This window comes from Chinchilla lanigera, unplaced genomic scaffold (assembly GCF_000276665.1).
Source record: "Chinchilla lanigera isolate Chin_1 unplaced genomic scaffold, ChiLan1.0 scaffold00065, whole genome shotgun sequence".
NCBI lineage: Eukaryota > Metazoa > Chordata > Mammalia > Rodentia > Chinchillidae > Chinchilla > Chinchilla lanigera.
In genome coordinates, this window is record NW_004955466.1 from 13,708,348 (window position 1) to 13,730,339 (window position 21,992).

The 21,992-nt window shown below is 33.9% G+C and overlaps 1 protein-coding gene across 5 annotated transcripts in view; it reads right to left on the reverse strand.

The window, feature by feature from the left end:
• The window catches only part of Ktn1 (kinectin 1 (kinesin receptor)), an 83,057-nt gene that overhangs the window by 44,036 nt on the left and 17,029 nt on the right, over positions 1 to 21,992 (reverse strand). For all 5 annotated transcript variants that reach the window (XM_013521984.1, XM_005399234.1, XM_013521983.1 and 2 more), the window contains exons 7-18: positions 19,383 to 19,489; positions 18,088 to 18,220; positions 16,274 to 16,361; positions 9,525 to 9,691; positions 9,065 to 9,133; positions 7,562 to 7,599; positions 6,792 to 6,882; positions 6,347 to 6,415; positions 5,883 to 5,920; positions 5,645 to 5,726; positions 5,072 to 5,140; positions 275 to 309 (exon numbers count right to left, since the gene is read on the reverse strand). In XM_013521984.1, coding sequence (XP_013377438.1) covers positions 275 to 309; positions 5,072 to 5,140; positions 5,645 to 5,726; positions 5,883 to 5,920; positions 6,347 to 6,415; positions 6,792 to 6,882; positions 7,562 to 7,599; positions 9,065 to 9,133; positions 9,525 to 9,691; positions 16,274 to 16,361; positions 18,088 to 18,220; positions 19,383 to 19,489 — 986 coding nt within the window. The remainder of the gene's footprint in view (positions 1 to 274; positions 310 to 5,071; positions 5,141 to 5,644; positions 5,727 to 5,882; positions 5,921 to 6,346; positions 6,416 to 6,791; positions 6,883 to 7,561; positions 7,600 to 9,064; positions 9,134 to 9,524; positions 9,692 to 16,273; positions 16,362 to 18,087; positions 18,221 to 19,382; positions 19,490 to 21,992) is intronic.

The following is a 21,992-nucleotide window of genomic DNA, read 5'->3' on the forward strand; positions in this document are numbered from 1 at the left end:
TCTTTGATCATGTTCTAGGAATACTTCTCCCCACTTATCAGTAATTAAAATGTGCTCAAGCAGGCCATGCTCACATGCTATCCAAAACAAGTAAATCACTGCAACACATGACACCCAAACTATAATGTAATCTAGCCAACAACACACCACACTTTCTTCTACTAAAAAGAAAAAGATTTTTAAGAATCTAGACTACTGCAGTTAATACTAATGCTATTTCAAATTTGGTAGAAATGAGCCATCAAAATGAAAAAAGAAAAATTTAAGCTCTTACCATTTTTCCATTTGTTCCACAACATCTTTATTGGGCTAAAAAAAAAGAAAAAAGGAAAAGAAAAGCATCAAAATAGTTTAATTCTCTCTAGTTTACATGTGGTAAAACTAGTTTAAAACTACAACGAACTGTTTAGGATTCTAAATATATCTGAAATTTAGGAAAATGATCCTTATTACGACTGTTATTTCATAGCTATCATCCAATAACAAATGTTGGAGGGGCTGTGTGGAAAAAGGAACCCTTCTCCACTGTTGATGGGAGTGCAGACTGGTGCAACCACTGTAGAAATCAGTATGGAGATTCCTTAAAAAGCTAGGAGGTCTCATTCAACCCAGCTATTCCCCTTCTGGGTATCCTCCCAGAAGAACTAAAAACGTCACAGCACAATGATATATATGTACCCATGTTTATAGAAGCATAATTTGTCATAGCTAAATTTTGGAAACAACCCAAATGTCCATCAACCAAGTAATGGATAAAAAGATGTGGTATTTTTATACAACGGAGTACTACTTAGCCATATAAAAGGATAATCTTGAGACTTACAGGTAAAAGGATGCAATTTGAGGCCATACTCATAAGTGAAATAAATCAGACTCACATATATAAACATCATATTATCTCCCTGGTGTGAGAAACTGAAAGAGTAAATGAGATCTAAAATGTACAACAGATAGTGTAAAATGGGAAGAAACAGCTTAAAAGGAAAAAGGAATTAGGATGGGGAAAAGGGGAAGGAAGGAAGGGAAAAGGGAGAAAAATTCAAGTTAGTTATACTAGTAGTGTCTCTTCACTCAGTAAAAAGGAAGTTTCATGCTAATATTGATTAGAGAATTTTTTATGCCCATATCTTGTACTTTGAGTAACTACTCTGAAGATGACAATATGCAATGTATTAACTTTTGGTATTCTCCTATTATTGTGTTATGAAATTGTTTTACCTTTTTTCCATAAAATAAAAAAAAAGACCCTTTATCTTGAATGTCTATGTTTAGGTCCTCAGCTTTATTTGTTTGTCTCAAATATCACAATAATCTATTTTTCCCACTTCTATTTCTTATGGACTGCTTTCTAAGGGACACAGGAAGAGCATTCCATTGGGAAAAAACTGTTCCACCATCAGAAAGGAGATGGTTGATGCTAAAAGTCCACTCAATCAGAGTAATACTATAAAAAACAAACATGTTGTAAGATTACAAATTTTACATGAAGATGGTGTTTGTCCATTTTTATTTTTGATCAATGCCATCTCACAAAAAGATTCAGCACCATTAATTCCAACATATCTACATGTTAAATATTTAATTGTATTATATTTTTAGTCAGTCCTACCTGATTTTCCTTTTCACAAACTCAGATATTTCACTGTTATTAGGGCGATCTAAAATATGAGACAAAATCCATCTTTTCAACGCCCTTTAGCTTCATGATCCTTACACATCAAAGTCCTTCATAATTAGACCCGGTCTTGTTGTACACCACCATAATCTTGAACAGTGAGTTGCCTCAGCCTGGACTGTCCCTTAGCTGTCTGGCCTGTTTGCAGCCATTTTTCAAAATCAAGTTCAGGTGCCATTCTGTAGCCTCTCTACCTCTTCAGATAGAATACATTATTTCTTCCCCTAACCCTGGAGAGTTAGGTCAGACATCTTATTCCCCATACCTTTCTGTGTTATGTATCTCTCTCCACATTAAACCATATTCTGAAGGCAGGAATCAAGTTTCATTTATCTCCACAGCCTAATAAACAAGTAGATAAATACCGAGCACATATTCAACCATTATTTGATGAACTGAATTTCCCTTAGTGAAGACCTAAGTTTAATACGTACTCTTCACCTTCAGTTTATCAAATATTCAACTGCACAAAATGATACAGCTCAGCATCTATCCAACACTTTTATTTTCCTTATACTTTATTTGTCTAATCCAACTCTATCATTTCCTCCTTAAATGGTTTTCAAATGTGCATCTTATAAAATAAGGAAATTTCCTTCAATTAAGAACAACTAGGGAGCAGGGCACAGAAGAAACTTCTCAGTTTTTACTTTACAAACTTTGCTACTGAATCTTAATAATCCATTGAAATAAAGAAAAAAGAAGTCATGTTCCTTCTCCACTAAAATGCAAGGATGTACCCCCCTAACATAAAAGGTTTTAATTTACTCTGGGTATATTAGATCTTAGTAAGTGATTACCTGCATTATTTGACCATCTGCAAGCCTACATTAAAATGGAACCTTCCCATAGTATTTAAACAGGCTACTTTACCTCGTTCTCATTGCCATTCTGCTTCCTACACCTTAAGAAACCACAACAACTTGGCACCATTACTGGTTTCTACTTAAAAATGCTCAGTCCCTTCCTTGAGACAAAAATCCATGTAGAAAGAGGACTGAAAGTTTTACATAACTCAACTGTTTATCTCTTAACTGTCATTTGGAATTCTGGTTGCGGGGGTAGGAAAGGGTTAAGAAAACTGGAAATGAAAGAAACTAAAATTATACTAATCTTTATCTCTTCTGTTACTAGCAATTGCTATTTAAAAAAATGAGAAAAGACAAAACAAATTTTTGGTCTTCCAAGACGAAAAAAGTGTGAACTACAACCAAAACTGTAACATCAGAGTCATATGGCATCTGAATTACTTTTTTAAATCTTCAGAACCAAAAGCACAATTCTAAGAATGAAAGTCTCCAAATGAGTTTTCCCTCCCATAAATAAATCCAAAACCGTGGCTATGAAATTTTGTTCTAAGAATATAAAAAAACTTACATTTCATACTAAAAGTTGTCATTTTAACAGAACATGTGTGTGCAAAAACATCAAAATAAATAAAAGATTAACTCAATAAAATCAAAATAAGAGAACTTTTTTAGAAAATTAATTTCCACAGATATAAGGACTTTTATATAAGGCAAGAGAATGTTAACTTCCCCAACTATCACACAATTTTAAAGGAAAAGGAAAATGTAAGTCTAGTGCTTTCACACATGTAAAATGGAGAATACTGGTTTGAGCAAAGAACAGAAGTTAGAAGATTTTTAAAGATATAAGTTTTCTGCTTAAATATAGGTAGAAGTTGCCATACTAGAACACTGAAATTCTAGGACAGATTCAGAAATTTCTAGGCATGTACTTTACTGAAGTTAATTTTAGAAAGTTTAAAACTTATATTGAAACAAACATTTCAAAATCCCTAGTAACTATTATCAGGAAGTATAATCTGCTTTTCTAGGTAAGAAAAAAAACCTGCGCTATCTAATCCAAGTCACTAATGTTGCATTTTCCACCAGATATTTTAATACTAAAAATTTAAAATAGCGCCAAATGAACCATAACCAGATATTACAATTAATATCCAGGTTTCAGAGATGGTTTTGTAACTCATGGAATGTCATTATCTTTCATAAGCTATACTACAACAAAGGCAAGTAAGAATAAGATTTAAAAATAAGACTTAAACACCATTTAAACTAAATGTCCTTTTAACATTTTTATCTATTCCCTTTAGTTTGCAGGGTAAAGCATATTCAAAGTATTAAGAATTATGCAAAACACTTAATGTAAGGAGGAACACTTAATGTCAAGGGGAACGAGTGATTTATTTCTTGACAAATAAACTGATGTTAAAATATTTCCAGCAACACAGCTACTTAAATCAATTCAAGACTTGCATAAACATTAATTTTTAAAAAAGTGCCCACATGTGCTAAGGAAATGTTATCATTTGCAACAGCTTCCATTTCAGGTTTTAATAAAAGCATATTCCAAAAACATACTAGTAGGAAAACATGGAAAGCTTCTGTGCTAATGTACCATCTAGGATCAAGAGTTTCTGGAGCAGTTTTTAAAACTGTAATTTAAAGAGTTGACTAGGAGGCAAAGTATGAAGAAAACACTTAGGAAAAGCCATAGAACAGACACTATTGGACACAAGTTCATGGAGCATTGCTTATTCAAAGTTGCTACAGTAAATACACTACAGTATTTGTTTACTACAAATACAGAAAGGAAGAGTGATGGTATTAGGGAATGGTGATGAGATGGAAAAACATACTCTAAGAGAAAAGAATGAAGACTTAGATGCCTACTACACCCAAAACACTGTGCTTCCCACTTAAACCTAATGAACTTACAATACAGTGGTACATCTGTACTTGTCATAAACTCGTTAAGGCAGGTGTGATGAGTACCAAACAAAATGTTCTGGCTGGAAATGGTAGCAAGTCATGAGGCAACTGGCACTAACAAGTTCTGGGTTGTATATGGAGTACCAAACAAATAAGTACTGGTATAGAATTTTTCAGTCAAAATGCATCAAGTACCAAATATGGTGAGTTTTAAAGCAGTATGGTATGCGTGTGTAAGAGCAATCTTGGTATAAAGGACTTGAAATGGAAGGTAACAGAAATGCTAAGCATTTGATTTGTACTACTTTGCTTCTAAGTGCTAGTAACATGTTTTAAACCCATTCTGTTTTTAAGAAGTCACATTGCCTAGAAGAAACAGCTGAAGCTCCAAAAGTGTGAGACAGGACTGCCAGCTCATCCCTCCTTCCTTCCCTTCCTTCCTTTATTTATTGCAAACTTCTGATAACTGGATTAGCATTTGTTTCATCTTAAGGAAGTACAGTATTTAGAACCCCAGTAAGCACAAGGTGAAGAGAAATGCCATTAGGAGATGCAATTACGCTTGAGCAACACTGCTCAGTTAATAGGCTGACTGTAAAATAAGAGACAGATCTTACTATGTACTGACTATTTCTACCTCAAGATACATGGAAAGTCTTACCTGCTCAGAAATAAGAGTTTGTAGCCTTTTAACTTCTAATTTTAATGCTTTGTTTTGGTCATTTACAGTCTGAAAGAAAAAGATTTTACTATGATTTTTAAAAGAAAAAGTGGCAATAAAAGCAATCTTCTGAATTTTTAAAGTCAACCCATAATATTATTTTAAGTGCTCACAGAGTAACAGGTGAATTACATACTGACATAAGAATTCACATTTCTTTTGGTGCAGATGTGCCCTGGCAATCAGATACTCAAATTGGGATGACCATGACCAGAGGCTAGCACTATGGCAATAGCAGAGACAGACAACAGTCACAAACATAAACAACAGCTGAAAACTGCCAAGGAAAAGTTGGGGCAAAGTAAATTTCTAAAGTTTATTAGAAGACCAGGTAAGTCAAAATCTCGAGAGAAAGTCTATGACAAAATTCACTATTTGCGTAAGTGTCCAAATAAACTACAGAAATACTGTTTCAATGTGACCTCATATACAAAATAGTATGTCTTCATTCACTACAACTGAAAATCCTAAGCTAATTCTAAGAAAGCTGAGTATACAAGCTTAACCACATACCTTAAATTCTTCCATTTTGTTTGTAATTTCACATTGTAACTTATCTTCAAGCAGTCTTATTTTATCATCCTTAACATGAATACTATGAGAAAAAAATGCATCAATTAAAAATACTTCCTGTATTCAGACAGTGTAAACCATGTGTTCAACCATCAATTTTAACTAGCAATATTTTCTGCAGAAATTATACTTGAACATTATTTATAAATGGCTCTATTTACAACAGTATTTCAATCACCTTTTTTGTATCTTCTCCAATTCATGTGCTGCAGCAGCCTGTTTGGAAGAAAATGAAAATTTATCTTTTCAGGATGCACTCTAAACTAATCTTTCACTTACTTTTACACTTCCTTATACTTGGAGTAAGGTTATAGCAATATCATACAAGTCTGAAATGTTCACAGGTCAATTTTTATCCTAATAAAAAGTCTGTGCTTTTTAGATTGAACAGCAAAAGACTAGCACGTTAAGATTATTTTAAGTGACTCCTCTGACATCTCAAAACAATCCATCCGATCAAACATAACTTCAACACAAAATAATAATAATCGAGGTATGTTGTAAAGAGGCTTTCAACACGTCACACAGCCAAATACAATTATATTTATTATTTACATGAATAAAACTGGAGCTCAAAATATTAATAAAAATGAAAACAGACAAATTAAAATTCTCAATACAAAAAAAGCAATAAAGACCTACCTGCTCATTTGTCAGAGCCTGTAATTTCTGCACCTCAGCTTTTAATAAGAAATTCATGTTCTGTATATCCTAGATCAATGAAACAAGAGTTCTATGTTAGAATATTTAAGATGACTGACTTTAAAGTGTGTAAGGCATCTGTTCTACAGTAAGAGTTAAGCAAAGGTCTCAAATAACAAATTCCCTTAATCAGCAAGAGAAACTGCAATTCTTGATATTTAGCATATTTCTCAAATTGTTGGAAATAATACCATGTGAGAAAAGCCCTTTGACTTTTTCCTCTCAGAGAGCTAGAGGATTTTATAGTTTAGAAAAGAGAAAGGCATTTTTCAAATGAGTTCTATAGTATTTTCCATTTTTCATGTAAACACACTGATTATAGAGATTATGATAACTCAGTGTCAAGCCCTACAAAATATTGCAGCTGTTTATAACAATGACTGACCTTAAGTTCCTCCTCTTTACTTGTTAAATGATCATGTTCACTTGCTAGGGAATCTTCAGTCTGTTTTATCTGTTTATCCTTTTCTGCAATCCTTTAAAACAAAATAAACTTGTATATTCAATCAAAATTTGTAAGTCACATCACAAATCAAAGGATCAAAAACCTTAAATAGGGTCATCTTTAAGTAGTTTCTCATATAATTATACCTTCCATTTCTATAGTCCCTTTGCAGTTTACTAATAACTGTCTTATAATTACTATAACTCTTTAACAAATACATACATATCCCTCATTTTAAAATTCACACTCAAATTAATTTGTCCAACTTTACAAATCTGCCAAAGTTAAACACAGATTTGAGAACCTCTGAACTCAACCCATATCTATGTAAAATTATGCAAACAAAGCACAGAATTTTGTTTTAAGTATATTACCACATAGCTAGATACAGAGTAGCGACAACTACATGTTAAGACGCAAAAGTTAATTTGTTTCTCATACCCTCACCTCTTTTACATAACTGCCAACACTCCAAGTGAAAAGCTTCACCCCCTCATTTTATGATGAAGACATTAAAACAAAAACTGTAACGGTTAGGGACCCAACAAATAAGAGGGGTTAAAAAAAAAAGAGTAAAAGTTTCTCCAAATCTAGTTTGGAGTATTTTCCAAATAGGTAAGCGTACAGAGTCAATTCTTTATAGATTTCTAAGAGGTATGAGTTAGTGGTGACTACACAATTGCAAAAGAAGTTTGGAAAGGTAGGCTTACACTTTATGTAATTCTTCTGCTAGAACTGAAGCGGAGGTCTAAGAAAGAAAAACATTGTCAACATGAAACCATTTAAGAGAGAGCTTTCTAAAAGCTGCACAATAATCCTAAGAGCTTTAAGAAAAATTAATGTATATAGAGCTTTTAACCCATGATAAGTGTTTAATACAGAGTAGCTAACATTCTGAAAGCATTTTTGATCATGTATCATGAGACATACAGAATAAAACAATTTGATAGGACTGAAAACTAGGTAAGTGACAGGGAACAAATAGGAAACAAGTCACAATGGCCAAGTTTTGTTGCTGTACTTCTCTTACTCAGCAGCAACTTTCAATACAATCCACCTTATGATTAAGATAAGCAATCTGGTAATATTCAGGTTCATCTTTACTTTTTAAGAAGCATTCACAGCATTCTCTAAATATTTAATTTCTGATAAATTTTCTAGAGCTCTCAGCTCATAACGAAAGATTTCAATCCAACTTGAGCTGGTAATTCGCAGACACACACCTACAGCCTCTTTCCGTATATTAAATAGCTCTTCACTAACTATAGACTATGAATTATACAAAAAAAGCAACTTGAAAGAATTACATTTACATGCTTTGGAAATTTAAACTTGTGCGAACCCTAAAACCAAGTTTTTAATGTTAAAACCATTATTTTTTATACAGAGAAGTCAGATTTTTAAATTAATACTTTTTGCTACAAACAACTTACAGAATTGTAAGGTTGAATTGAAATTGATAGTGTATATATTTTAGAAATGTACTTGGAAGTATTCACTTTTTCCTTCATGTTGTACCATTTATATTTTAAGGCCTACTTACCAATCATGATAGAACAACACTGTCAAAAATAACAGATCTTACACCACCATTTAAAAAACTTTCAAACACCACTAACAGCATCGAAATATAAATTTTAAACTTCTATGAATATATTCTGAGAACTATGATTAACACACCACTACCACCTGTGGATACATGAGGTTTTTCATAATTAGTAGTGTGTAAATACCTTTAATACATAAACCATTATCACAGACACTGTTTGTCCAATTTCTCTTGTTTTGTGATAGAACTAGACGTATTTTCCTGAGAAGAGCTTTCTAACCATCTCCTTTCCCCTTACTTGGATTTGAATTTCTTTAGTTTTCCCATGGCATTATATATAATCCTGAGCATTCAGCACTCAGGATCATCACTTGCTAATCCACTAACTAGTTTTCCAGCTACTAACCCAATGCTCAGCACTCAACAGGCACTCAGTTGAGTATCTACATGGCTCACAAGCTACTATTATTATTACTGTTTTTTGAGACAGGGTCTCACTATGCAGTTCGGGCTGGCCTTGAACTCACTATGTAGCTAAGGCTGGCCTCAATCTTGCAGTGATCTTCCTGCCTCAGCCTCCCAAGTGCTGGGATTACAGGTGTGCTCCATCATGCCCAGTTGCACAAGTTATTATTAATGACAAGCAAGAAGAAAGCACTATTACCTGGGCTGCTATCTGGGAATGAAATTGTTGAATTTGCACTTTCAAGGCCTCATTCTGCTCCAAAATATCCTTTCATAAAGAGCAAACAAAAAAGAAAGGGAGAAAGTGTGATATGAAGGAAGGTCCCAATGTATATAAATATCATGACTTTTAGGTTCTGTTTATCTTTAAAAAGGCACTCTTAGATTCCAAAAGGCATTATTTGAAACAATGATTAGGCATTCTATTCTAAGTTAATTTATAAGATGAAAATTAAGGAAATGTTTTATTTTTTCTAAACTACAAGGAGCCTAAAACTACGGTTAAGCAGTTCAAACACAATATACTACGATATGTGCTCAAACACTAAATTGTAGGTATTCACTACTACTCCAGAATTAGGATAAGGTATATTCTGCTCTCGCTTTTTAGGCACACATATCTGATTCTCTATTGTTTCAAAAGAAGGAAAAACAGATACCTGAACTTGCATTTGTAGAGACTCTTCTTTGTTCACCCTTTTTTGCTCTGATTCCATTAACTGCATTAATCTTTGCTCCAACTGTTGTTTTGATACCAAGGTATCTGTAAGTTTACTATGTAGATTCTGTATTTCATTTTCTTTGGCCACAAATTTACTCTGTAAATCTGTAACAGAATACTATATTTTACAAAGGTCTCTTCCTTTGCCTTGTTCATCTGTAGCATAGGCATTATCTCCTCTAGAAGGTTTCCTTGATTCTCTCCCACCTTCCTCAGTTCACACTTCTGTAGTAGCCTGTGCTTGGCTTTATCTAGCACTTGCCACATCGTACTCATTCACCTGTGTCCTAGAGCGAGCATTTTGAGATCAGAGATTGCCTTTTCTCTCTATCTAGTTCTGTATCCAAGGCGTGACAATGGTGCATACTTAATAAATGCTAACTGAACAGCACACAAGATTTTTAAAAACTGTTATATCATTTCCTTAAAGCAGTGGTGGTGAAAATTCTGGCACGCATGTTGTTTTTCTCTTAAGACAGAAGATATTAATATATAAGTTGGTTTTTGCTAAACTAAGACCCCGGGATTCAGGTTTAATTGCAGAGCTGGCACTCTGCAGTAAGTAAGTGGGTTTTGGGTTACAGATTGGGCACTTGTCTCTAAAAGGTCAATTCCCAGTAATCCTCACTCTCCCCTCAAAAAACTATTCTAAAATTAAAGCTTATTACTTAAAAGTAAAATAAAAAGTATTCTTTAATTTCCCCAAAATACTGTTAAAAAGATATTTCAGTAAAACTTCTTGTCTATTTCTTGAAGTCTGCTACCTAGAAATACCTTGTATAATGCCACACAGAAAAATGTTGGAAAAAAATCTATTATCTGAAGGCTGACAAATGTCTTTATTTAAAATAATCAGTAACTTCTCAGTCTGCCTCTCTTCTCAGACATAACTCCAAAAAAGAAAAATGAGAAGCAAACATATCTAATTTTATCACAATAAATGAAAACAAAGTGAACATAAAAATAACCACTACTTTGACGGAGAAAAAGGGAAAATAATCCAGAAGTAAGAAAGGCTAACAAGAAGAGTTACCACGTTATCATGAGGGCTGCCTCCCTGTTCTATACCATAAACAAGTCCAAAATGGCGCTCCAATAGGAGGGAGGCCATGGGTAGAAAGACAATGTAGGGAAGAACAGAAAAGGTGTATATATAAGTATTTTTAAGAAAAGCAAACATATACCACTAATAACAATATAACTCAAAAGAGAACTCTTAATAATTAAAGGTATAATGGTCACATTTTAGAACTCAGAAGAGCATGGTATTTCTTATTATCAATAGCAAATGTTAAAACACTGAATTAATGTCTTTACAGTTCTGTGGAGACTGAAGAGGACAATAGAAAACAGAACAGGCAGAATTATTATTACTAATATGGTCATATCACCAAAAGCAATCTACCAATTTAATGAAATTTCTACTAAAATACCAACATTCTACACAGAACTTGAAAAAAAAAATCCTAAAACTTATACGGAATCAGACAAGACCAAGAATAGCCAAAGCAATTCTAAGCAAAAGGAGCAAAGTGAGAGGAAAAGGTTGCAATTCCAGATTTTAAGTTATACTGTGAAGCCATAGTAATAAAACCAACATGATATACACACAAAAATAAACTTGTAGACCAGTGGAACAGAAGACACAGAAATAAGCCCATTTACTTTTAGCCATTTGACCTTTGAAAGATGCTAAAAACATATGCTGGAGAAAGGATGGTTTTCTTAACAAATGGCATTGATAAAACCGGTTATCCATGTGCAGAAGAACTGACCTAGACCCACACCTCTGACTGTGTATTAACATGTTCCCATCAGCTTGAAACACTGGTCTCTCTGGGTTTACAACTGGTGGTACCAACAAATCTAATTACTTTTACTGATCTTTTTACTAATAAAATTAATGAAAATTTGGTGGTTCAAGCTGGCAGGAACATAACACGTTCAAAACAGAACTGCCTGGCAACAAGACATACTGTATTTCACCAAAAATATGACTGGGTCTTGTATTAATTTTGCTGAAAGACACAGTAGGGCTTCTTTTCAAAAAATGTCTTTCTTCATGTACAACAATCTATATTCACGTACAAAAATCTACATTTATTCAAATATAGTCATGTCATCTTCTTCTGGAACACCGTCATAATCATCCAAACCCAAATTCTGGCCAGAATTTCTTGCAACTCCATTTCCTGTAGAATTTCTTGAGACTTCACTGGCCCCAATCTCTCGTGTCCAGTGATGAAGCTCTCCTTAAATGAGCACTTCTTGTCCACATAGCCTGCTTGGAATGCACTGGCAACACAGCTGTCAGAGATTGCATTCCATGAATTCTTCACCCAAGACACAAGCTCTTGTAGGCTGGGCTTCACAATATTTTCATTAAATCAAGTGTTAATTGAAGACTTATGAGACAGGAGTGGCAACAAAAATGGTAACAGTTAAAAATGATGGTCTGTAGAAAAGTGACAAAAAAATTGCAGGCACCAAAATTCAGAAAATATTTATTTCACATGAGCAGATTAACTGCCTCCATTACAACACAGGACATAATGAATTATGAAGATTCATTATTAGGCACAACTGTGTCGATTCCTTATCAAGTGTGCACATTATTTGTGTTTTGTTATTTGTATGCTTATTGGTCATCCAGCAATAAATCTCAAATTCATCTATTTACACAGACGTTTACCTCTTGTCCAAAGGCACCAACGTGAGTATTTACAAATTGTAATTTATGTTATCATTCATTTTAAACATTAATGTCAATAACTTTATTTATATTTAATTGTTTATTGTTATTGTTACTATTTTAAAATTCAATGCATCCTCTGTGTGTTGCAATGGACAAACTAAATGCAGTTGTCTCAGTGATGATTTTAACTAGTGCTTATATTATAAACATGCTGAAAAAATGACAACAGGGTTTATTTTCTGGCTAGGTCTTATTTTGGGACAAAATACAGTACAGTGTAAATGTGTTAAATCAAAATAAATCACAGACTGAGATAAAAAACAGAAACACTGAAACTGCAGGAAGACAAAAAACTTTAAACATAGGTATAGGTAAGGATTTTCTGAACAGAACTCCAATAGCACAAGAAATTATACTAAGAATAAACAAATGAGATTACTGTATATTGAATTTTTAAAAACTGTACACAGCAAAGGAAACAATCAACAGAGTGAAGAGAGCCTTCAAAATGGGAAAACAATTTTGACAGCTACTCTTCTGATAGAAGCCTGAAGCTAACATATATAAAGAACTAAAAAAAATTAGACCCCACCCACCCAAATAACCCAATTAAAAAATTGGCAAATGAAATGAACATTTAACAAAAGCAGCAGCAAAAATGGCCAACAAGTACATGAAAAAATGTTCAACATCTTTAGTCAAAATAGAAATGCAAATCAACACTGACATACTATCTTACTCTAGCAGGAATGACTGCCATCAAGAACACAAAAAATAAATGATGGTAAGGATGTGAGGGTGAAAAGGAACCTTTCTCCATTGTTGGTAGGAATGTAAACTAGTCAAACATTACAGAAAACAATATGGAGAGTTCTCAGAACAACTAAAAATAGAAATTCCATTTGATCTAGCTATACTTCTCCTGGGCAGTTCCCTGAAAGAGTTAAAGACATACTTTAGAGACCCAGGCACACATATGCTTATAGCAGTGCAATTCACAGCTGTTAAACTATGAGCAGCTCACATGTCCAATCACAGACAAGTGGATAAAGAAAATGTACTATATTTACAAAATGAAATATTATTCAGCCATGAAGAAGGTCAAATTCAAGTCTTATGTAGGAAAATGGATGGAACTTAAGACCATAATGTTACATTAAATAAGTCAGGTGCAGAAGATCCATTATCACAAGATTTCTGTTATTAGAAAACTAAAAATATAAATAAAGAGTAAAAACAAAAGAAATAGTGGGAAAACAGAGAGGTAGACTTCCTGGAGACAGAAAAGGGGAAAACAGGAAAGGGCTGCCCCAAGGACTGGTAAGGAGATGGAGTGGGTATAGAAAATGATCAAAATAACAGACACACACACATACACACATACAAATTTCCAAAAATTAATGTGACTACTATATTGCAAACATATACCAATTAAATTTTTAAAAATTCTGTGGAGGAAACGATTTTCAACTTAGAACTTGAGGGGTTGGGGATATAGCTCAGCAGCACAAGCACCTGCCTGGTAACCACAAAGTCCTGAGTTCGATTCCTGGTACCAAAACAAAACAAAAACAAAAACCAACTTCAACTTAGAACTTGATATCTAATTAAACTATCAATCAAGTATGAAAGTAAAATCAAGACATTTTGAAACACAAGGCCTCCACAAATGTGCTTTGAGGCATTCTCTTCTGCAGCTTCTAAAAAACATGCTTCACCAAGGGACAGAGGAAAGCAAGAAAGATGGTAGTGACTCTGGATCCAAAACAAAGAGAAGAAAGACAAAAAACAAAACAAAGCAAGTCTCAGAGGATTGCTATGAAACCAATTTAGGAAGCAACAAATACAGTGTTGCCTTGGTTCACGAACGTAACTCTTTCCATGTTTCTGGTCACAAACAGAATCAAATTTCCCTGTAAGATCAACACTGAACCTACCCACTGAATTTGATTAGGCTCTCATTCAATTCGGTTCACAACCAGAATTGTGAGAAGAATTACGTTTGTGAACCAAGGTACCACTTGTACTACAGGAGGAAAACCGAAGATTTCAGGAGGAAGTACTACCAAGAAAAACTGCTAGACTCTCTGTCTAGTACCTTGTATGCTGAGAGGCAGCAGCTAAGGGGAGTGTGCTCAGAAAGGTTTAATTTTATTTAATTTTATTGCTTAAAATTTTAAGCAATAAAAAAAGATAAGGCAGGTGAAAAAATTAGGAAAAATTAGTACCACAAAATAAATATTCAAGAAAAGAACAACAGTTTTAACATGTATCTTGGTTTAGCATTCCATTATACAATCACAATAATAAAAGCAAATACTGATATAAACAAAAAGTAAGTATAGCCATAGCAGAGCAATGAGAGACAGGTGAGAATAATGATGTGGAGGAATAAAGCTCTCTTCTTCTGTAATAGAAAGTCATATTACAGCAATACTGTTTAGTTTGAAATACAGAGTACAGCAAGGAATGGTGACACATTCCTACAATCCCAGCTACCTCAGAAGCTAAGGCAAGAGGATTGCAAGTTCAAGGCCAGCCCAGATAACTTGTCAAGACTTTGTCTTAAAATTTAAAAAGGTCTGGGGATATAGCTCAGCACTCCGTGAGTTCAATGCCCAGTAACACCAAAAAAATAAAAGATGCCAAACACTAAAAGTAAAAGGTAAATTTCCCAAGTGAATGCTTCTGATAAAAGTGAAGTTTCATTGTCTAGATCAGTGATGAACCTGTTAGAGATGCATGCCCAAATGCAACCCAAAACCCACTTATTGCAGTGCCAACACTGCATTAAACCTGAATATTGAAGTTTTAGTTTAGAAAAAACAACTCCTACATTAACATCTCTTGTCTTAAAAGCAAGTAACACATGTGCTATAGGTTCGCCACCACTGGTCTAGAGTTATATAATTTATATACAGTATATATTGGTAAGGGCGAGGTTTTACTGTCTATAGTTATATAATTGATAGTCTTATATATCATTATGATCCTTTTAGCAAAATTTCTGTGCTCCATATATAAAATAAAAAATAGTAATTTAAAAATAAGCTATCTTAACATGAATACAAACTTTATATACAAAAGAAACATCTTGAATTATCTTATGTACATTTAGATATTAAAGAAGAGGAATGGTCCATGGGGCAGGAGAATCAGAAGAAATAAAAGGTCTAAGAAGCCAAATTTCTGTCTAGTCTGCTGTTGGGAAGTATATTCTCTCTAGCTAGGTCCCTTCTCTATGGGAGAAAGGGAGAGGTGAAAACACAAGACTCATAATACAAGTTCCCGTATCACCCATGTGGGTCTATGAAACTAGGAAGAAATGAACAGTAAAAGTTAGCATTTATTAAGTAGACAGTTTCATGTAAACTACTTAAAACAGTAACATTCTCATTATTTTTCTCTTTACAACATAGAAAATGAGTCTTTTCCCAATAACAAAAAATAAAATTAAGAGTTAATCAAGGAAACAAAAAGGAAAAGCTAGGGAGAAGAAGGAAAAAAACTCACAATGCTACATTCCCATTACTTTTATTATGTACTATAATTTTGCCTATAATTTACCGCTTCAGAAAAAGCTAGTAGGAGAAACTCAAAATATAAAGAGCAAAATAAGATATACAATAAGACAGATTTTCTTCAAATGAGAACGGAATTGAGAAATGGAGGGAGGGAATGGCTGGGGAGGGAGAAGAGATGAAAGAGAACTGAGATGTGTGTACATACATATACCAACTCCTCACAGGAATATAAGCATCAAATACTTTAAATATATACTAACAAAAAATAAAAACTGAAAAAAAAGTTTGTAAGTTTCTCATTTTAAAACCCCAAATAAGGTCAAAGAAATAAAGATAATCTGAAGGATAAAAGTTATTTTTTACTGAACTGTAACTAAAATGCCACATTATACTTTCTTCACAGATGGAGAAGGTAAGAAATTTTACCCCAAATTACAGATAGCTCACATGAATACCTCTTCCCCTTACCTTGCTGTGCTGCCTCATGTTCTGCCGTTCTTTTCCGGATGTAGGTTTGAACTTCTTCCCACCTTCTCTCAGCTTCTTGGAGTTGAACCTTGATATTTAAAAAGGGGGCAAATAAAAATCACCACAAACAAAAAGATTTCTATTTTGCAAAAAAGAAAAAAGCATCTTTTACCTGTAGTGTTGTATCTTATAGTTGCTTACTGCAACTAGTCTCTGACTTTTTAAGACAGATAAATACAGACCAGCTGCTATTTATCTATCAGTTATAGCCATCCTGTCCTCCAGTACAAAAGATATTAAAAAATGCAATATGCAGTATTAGTACTCTTAGATCAAGATAGCTACTACTATGTACGTATCTGATCCACCTGTTCCCCATTAATCTTTTTTCAGCTGTTAAGTGTCCAAAAGACAGGATGCTATCGTCATTGCTAAATCTCAGTGACTACTAAAAATCCATATTTTGAGCTATATATATGTTTATTGTACAATACTCCAATTATGACTGTAGTCTTTAAGGTCATCCATCCATCCATATCTGTGAAGGACAGACTTCATATCTACAAAGCCAGCAGTAAATCCACCTGCAAAATCAACTTTAAATAAGGATCTAAGAAAACTTCAAGGAAAGTCTCAAAGTCTTTTAAATCCCCTTATCACTTCCCAGTCCCAAGCCCTTTATCTTTTCACATTCATGCTCTCAAGGTCTCACTGTCTGTGATCTAGATGGGAATCTGTCTGGTATAGTGAGGTTACATTTCAGTTTCATTTAACTGTATCTTCAACAAATCCTCTCCTCATAAAGGGAGTGTCTCAGTCACTTTTTCCTTGCTGACACAAAACCCAACACACACAACTTAGAGGAGGAGCGATTTATTTTAGCTAACATTACAGTCTATGGTTGGTTAGCTCCAATGAGGAAAGAGCATGAGAGAAGGGCACAGTGGAAGAAAAGCTGCTCACTTTATGGTGGATATGAAGCAAAAAGTGAAGAGAGGAGCTATATCCTTCCAAATCATGCCCCCAGGGACCTGCCTCTTCCAACCAGACTTCACTTCGTAACAGGAAGTCAGCTATACAGCCTTCATAACTTAAATGCCTTCCAAAAGTCTTGCCTATGAGGACATGAGGCTCTTGAAGGACATCAAGATATAAATCATAATGAGGAATAGACGATGCTCCTCATTCTACTCATTAGCATATAAGCTGCATGAGTGCATCCAGAGCACAAACAAGATGAGAGAAATCAATCTGCTCCCCCTGTGGTCATCCTGAGCCATCCTATGCATCTCTTCACAGTATAAGCATTTTACTGTACCAAGTGCCATTCCGGTGTCTGAAGACAAAGTATATAATTTTTGTATAACATGACTTGAATGCAAGCTACTGGGTCAGTACCTAAAATCTTATGCTCAACCAAAGGAAAACCCATCTATTCAAGTGCTGAAAGAAAACAAGTTTCACTGGACTAACTGAGAAATTCAAATTAAAGGTGATAACATGTTACAAAAAGTAATATTAACTACATGATTTTTACCTGGTACATGTAGGCCCTAACCCCTATACATAAAATGAAATTCTATCACTTATTTATACTGGTCAGTTAGCTAATTTCATTTTTCATACTTCCAGTCTTTAGCTTCAATTCAAGCCTGTATTTAATTATTTCATTAGGTCACACATTGCTACACAGGCAGAGCTATGGTTCTTAATAAGCCTTGAACTTTATTTCTCAAACCTATCTACATACTTAGTTCACAAATTAAATATCTACATTATTCACAAAATGATACATAGAAGTGGGGATGTATTACCTTCAACTGAGTAACTGCTTGCTCAGCATTCTTCTTTTGGACTTCCTCCTGTTGTAGCTTCCCTGTTTTTTCAGTCAACTCATTCACCAACCTAGCATAATCCTGGCGTAGTTTATTTAGTTCTGCAGACTGCCTGAAAACAGTAACTGGATTAGGCACCATCCATTACTACAAACACATATAAAATAAAACATTTTATTAATCTTGCTGAGCTAATAATTCCATTTACAAAGAAATGAAAAAGATCACAAGTAAGTACTTGTTTGGCTGAGTGTAATTCCCAAATAATTCCAATGACAATTATATAAATTCTAAAACTGCAAAGAAATATCAAGAAAAATGGATAACCACAAACTTGTGAGCACAGATAGTATCACCCTCAAACTGACCTTCTGAAATCCTATTAAAGTCAACCAGTTAGAATTCTCCCTCTGTGCAAGGACAGTACTACCCTCTCTAGGATACTGGTTCTCAAAGAATAGCCTCAAAACCAAACGTGCCCTGTTAAAAGGAACGTGTCTTCATATGCAGATTCCTGAGCTCCACCTTAGGTCAGCAGATCAGAAAAACTTTTACTCATAGGATTGAATGCTTTTTAAGTTAGCATGTCATGCTTATATCTGGTAATCTGAACAACTAATTTGAAGACAACAGTAGGCAATATAGAGACCATTGGTGAATTCCTACCATCTTGTTTAGTGAAGCTCTGCATAGTTTCTAATTTTTTTTATATTACTTTTTATTCGCTTTTAACACTTTGATCAATCTCTGTTCTTACAGCTGGTAATCTGAGCAACTTCGTTGAAGATAACAAGACATAACAACCACTGTTAATTCCTATCATTTTGTGTTTAAAGCCCGTTATCATTTTCATTGTTTTTGCTTTGTTTTGTTTTTGTCTGTGTTGCTATTTTGTTATTGTTTTTTAATTTTCTTTAAAATAAAATAAAATAAACTTTAAAAAGTTAGCATGCCAGGTGATATACTGAATAATAAAGTTTAAGGACTACTCTAGTAGGAATAAATGGTTTAAAACTTGCAAATTCAGCCTCACAAATCTGTAGACTTTTCCACTAATTGTAATATTAAGCAATATATATGTAATATATAAATTATAACATACATATATAAGAGTTTATAGCTAATGCTCTTCGCACAGCAAGAGAATTTTTTTGAAAAGTAACTCAATCTGAGAAGCATATATAGGAAAAGTCTAACCAATTAATAAGTACCATTTTAATGATTTAACAAAATATTCTGCCATTTAACTAAAATGGAAGTATTTGGAAACATACTTGCTTTCCAGTTGATTTGTAGTGTTGCTGACAGCATCTCTCAGTATACCATTTTCCTGCTTCAAGTGCGCTATCTCTGCTTCCATCTGCTCACGAACTTGTTGAAACTAGTTCACACATATAAGATTTAGAAAACAAAGGTTGACAAAGCTACCTTTTAAAAAAATTCATTATAATCAGAATACTAAAAAGCATCAGTAGAATAAAATTTAGATTGCTCTTTTCAAATACATATAAACACATCTAAAGGAAGTTGTTTTGTGGATTTTAAGGATTACACTAAGGCCTCACACTTGCTACTGAGCTACATTACCAAGTCTTTTTTATTTTGAGATATGTCTTGCTAAGTTGCCCAGGCTGGATCTGAATTTTTAGGCAGAATCCTTCTGCTTCACGTTCCTAAGTACCTATGATTATAGGCATGCATCACCACATCTGGCCAAAATTGCATTTTTGTTGTAGAATCCAAGGTAAAGAGAAGCTGCAACAGCAGTCAAGAATACAATTAACTATTTAGTTATTATCATATTGAAAATACAAAATAAACACACAAAGTTCCAAAGCTAAAAGTTGATTTTGGAATTCCTACTCAGACTCTCACAGAATTAAGCCTGTTATTATCCTGGAAAATAATATGTTCAACTTATGTTACAAACTGAGCCATAATAAAAATAATGACACAAAAGTCTACTTTCTAGATGAGGAAAGGAAAGGGAAAAGTAAAAGTAAAAATGAAAAGAGAAGAAAAACATGGAAACAAGGCCCTATAAATGGGGAAGAAGGGTTGAAGGAAGGGTAGGGGAATGGGGAAAAAAACCAAGTTATACCATATACAGGTATAAATTCTCTTTGATGAATGTGATAATTATGTATACCTAAAATGTACCAATAAAACCTAATTTTAAAAAAATCTACTTGCTAAATTAGTATGACTTTGTCTATGGCCATACCACCCTAAACATGCCCAATCTAAAATAGTATGACATCTAGTTATTTTTGTGGTAAATATATGTAACATAAAATGTACAATGTTAATCCCTTTCAAATATAAAGTTCAGTCATATTAAATATAGCCATACTATTGTACAATCATCAGTACCATTCATCTCTGTAACTCTTAAAATGAAACCCTAGCCAGGCGTGGTGGCATATGCTTATAATCCTAGCACTCGAGAAGGAAAGGCAGGAGGATTGCTGTGAGTTGAAGTCCACCCTGGGCTACACATGGTAGTAAGTTCACAGCAGGCATGAACTATACAGGGAGATTCTTATGTAGGGTCTCAACAAATAAACAGGAGGAGAAGGAGAAGGGAAGGAAGAAGAAGAACAGGGAAAAAAGAGAGAAAAGAGAAAAAAGAGAATTAAGTCTATATCCATTAACCAGTAACTTCCCTTGCCCCTCTTCCTAATTCTTTCCTGATATCCAATTTTTTAATTTCTAAATTACAGAATCAGAAAAGAACAATGAATCATATATTCACGTAAGAACATGTCTTACTTTAATATACAAAATTATTCTTTTTGGAGGAATTAATAGATATTAGTAATCTTAATTTAGTTAGGAGACAGTATTTCTATTTTTCAGAGAATTTATATGGAACCTACATTCTGACTTCTAAAAGTAATCAAGTAAAAAAATTAAATCATTTAAATGTCTTTCACCTTTAGTAAAGATGTTGTTCTAAGTATTTAATTTTCAAATGAACAGTAAGCAGTAATTACTCAGGATAGGAAAATCAATTCTTCAATAACCTGACTGATATGAAAGAGAGTATCTATAATGGCTGCAGAATGGGAAGATGGAGGAGTGTGATGAATAAAAGCTAGAGGCATCAGACAGAGCAACAATGTGACAACAGTGTCAGCTGCTCCTTTATTATTGGTGATATCTCAGTGGAAAACAATGGAACTTTTATAGCAGCAAAAAATAAAAATTTTAGCAGACTACTGATAATGATCAAAGCAATATTTTACAAAAGAAAATTAGGTATCAATTATAAGTGAGGCTGGAAAAGAGAAACCTATCAATAAATTGGGGTTGCAATTATCCTACTATGAAATAAACTTAGATATCTACGAAACGATAGCTAGCTAAGAAATGAAAGCAAGAGTAACTACAAATCAAGTATCTTTAAGGTTCAGACCAATTTGTAGACTAGGTGAGAGAAAGAAGTCAAAGGATTCAAGTATAAGGGAAATAACACCTTAAACTGGAAAATAATAACCTGATGAAGACAGGAATTTTACTTTAGCACAGGTTATATCTGAGATGGTAAGAGGGATGAAGTAGGCGGGCTGGAAGTAGAAGAATAAGCACATTGTGATGGATAGTTGGGGGCACTGGATATGGGAAGTGGGCAAGAGAAGGATTGACAGAAAAGACTCCGTAAGTCTAATACATAGATTGCACTAGTCTTCTAAATCAGCTGTAATTTGAGATGAAAAAAGGGACCCTGGATAGAAGAGTAACTTGTCATGATTCTTTAATGTTCAGTGGGTCTCTTTTGGGATTGTTACTTTTGAAATACTACTCTCCAGGTGTTTCTATGCAGTGTTCACAGTTATGAGATGCGTGGGAAGAGTTGTGGTAAGTGGGAACCAGAACTGGAA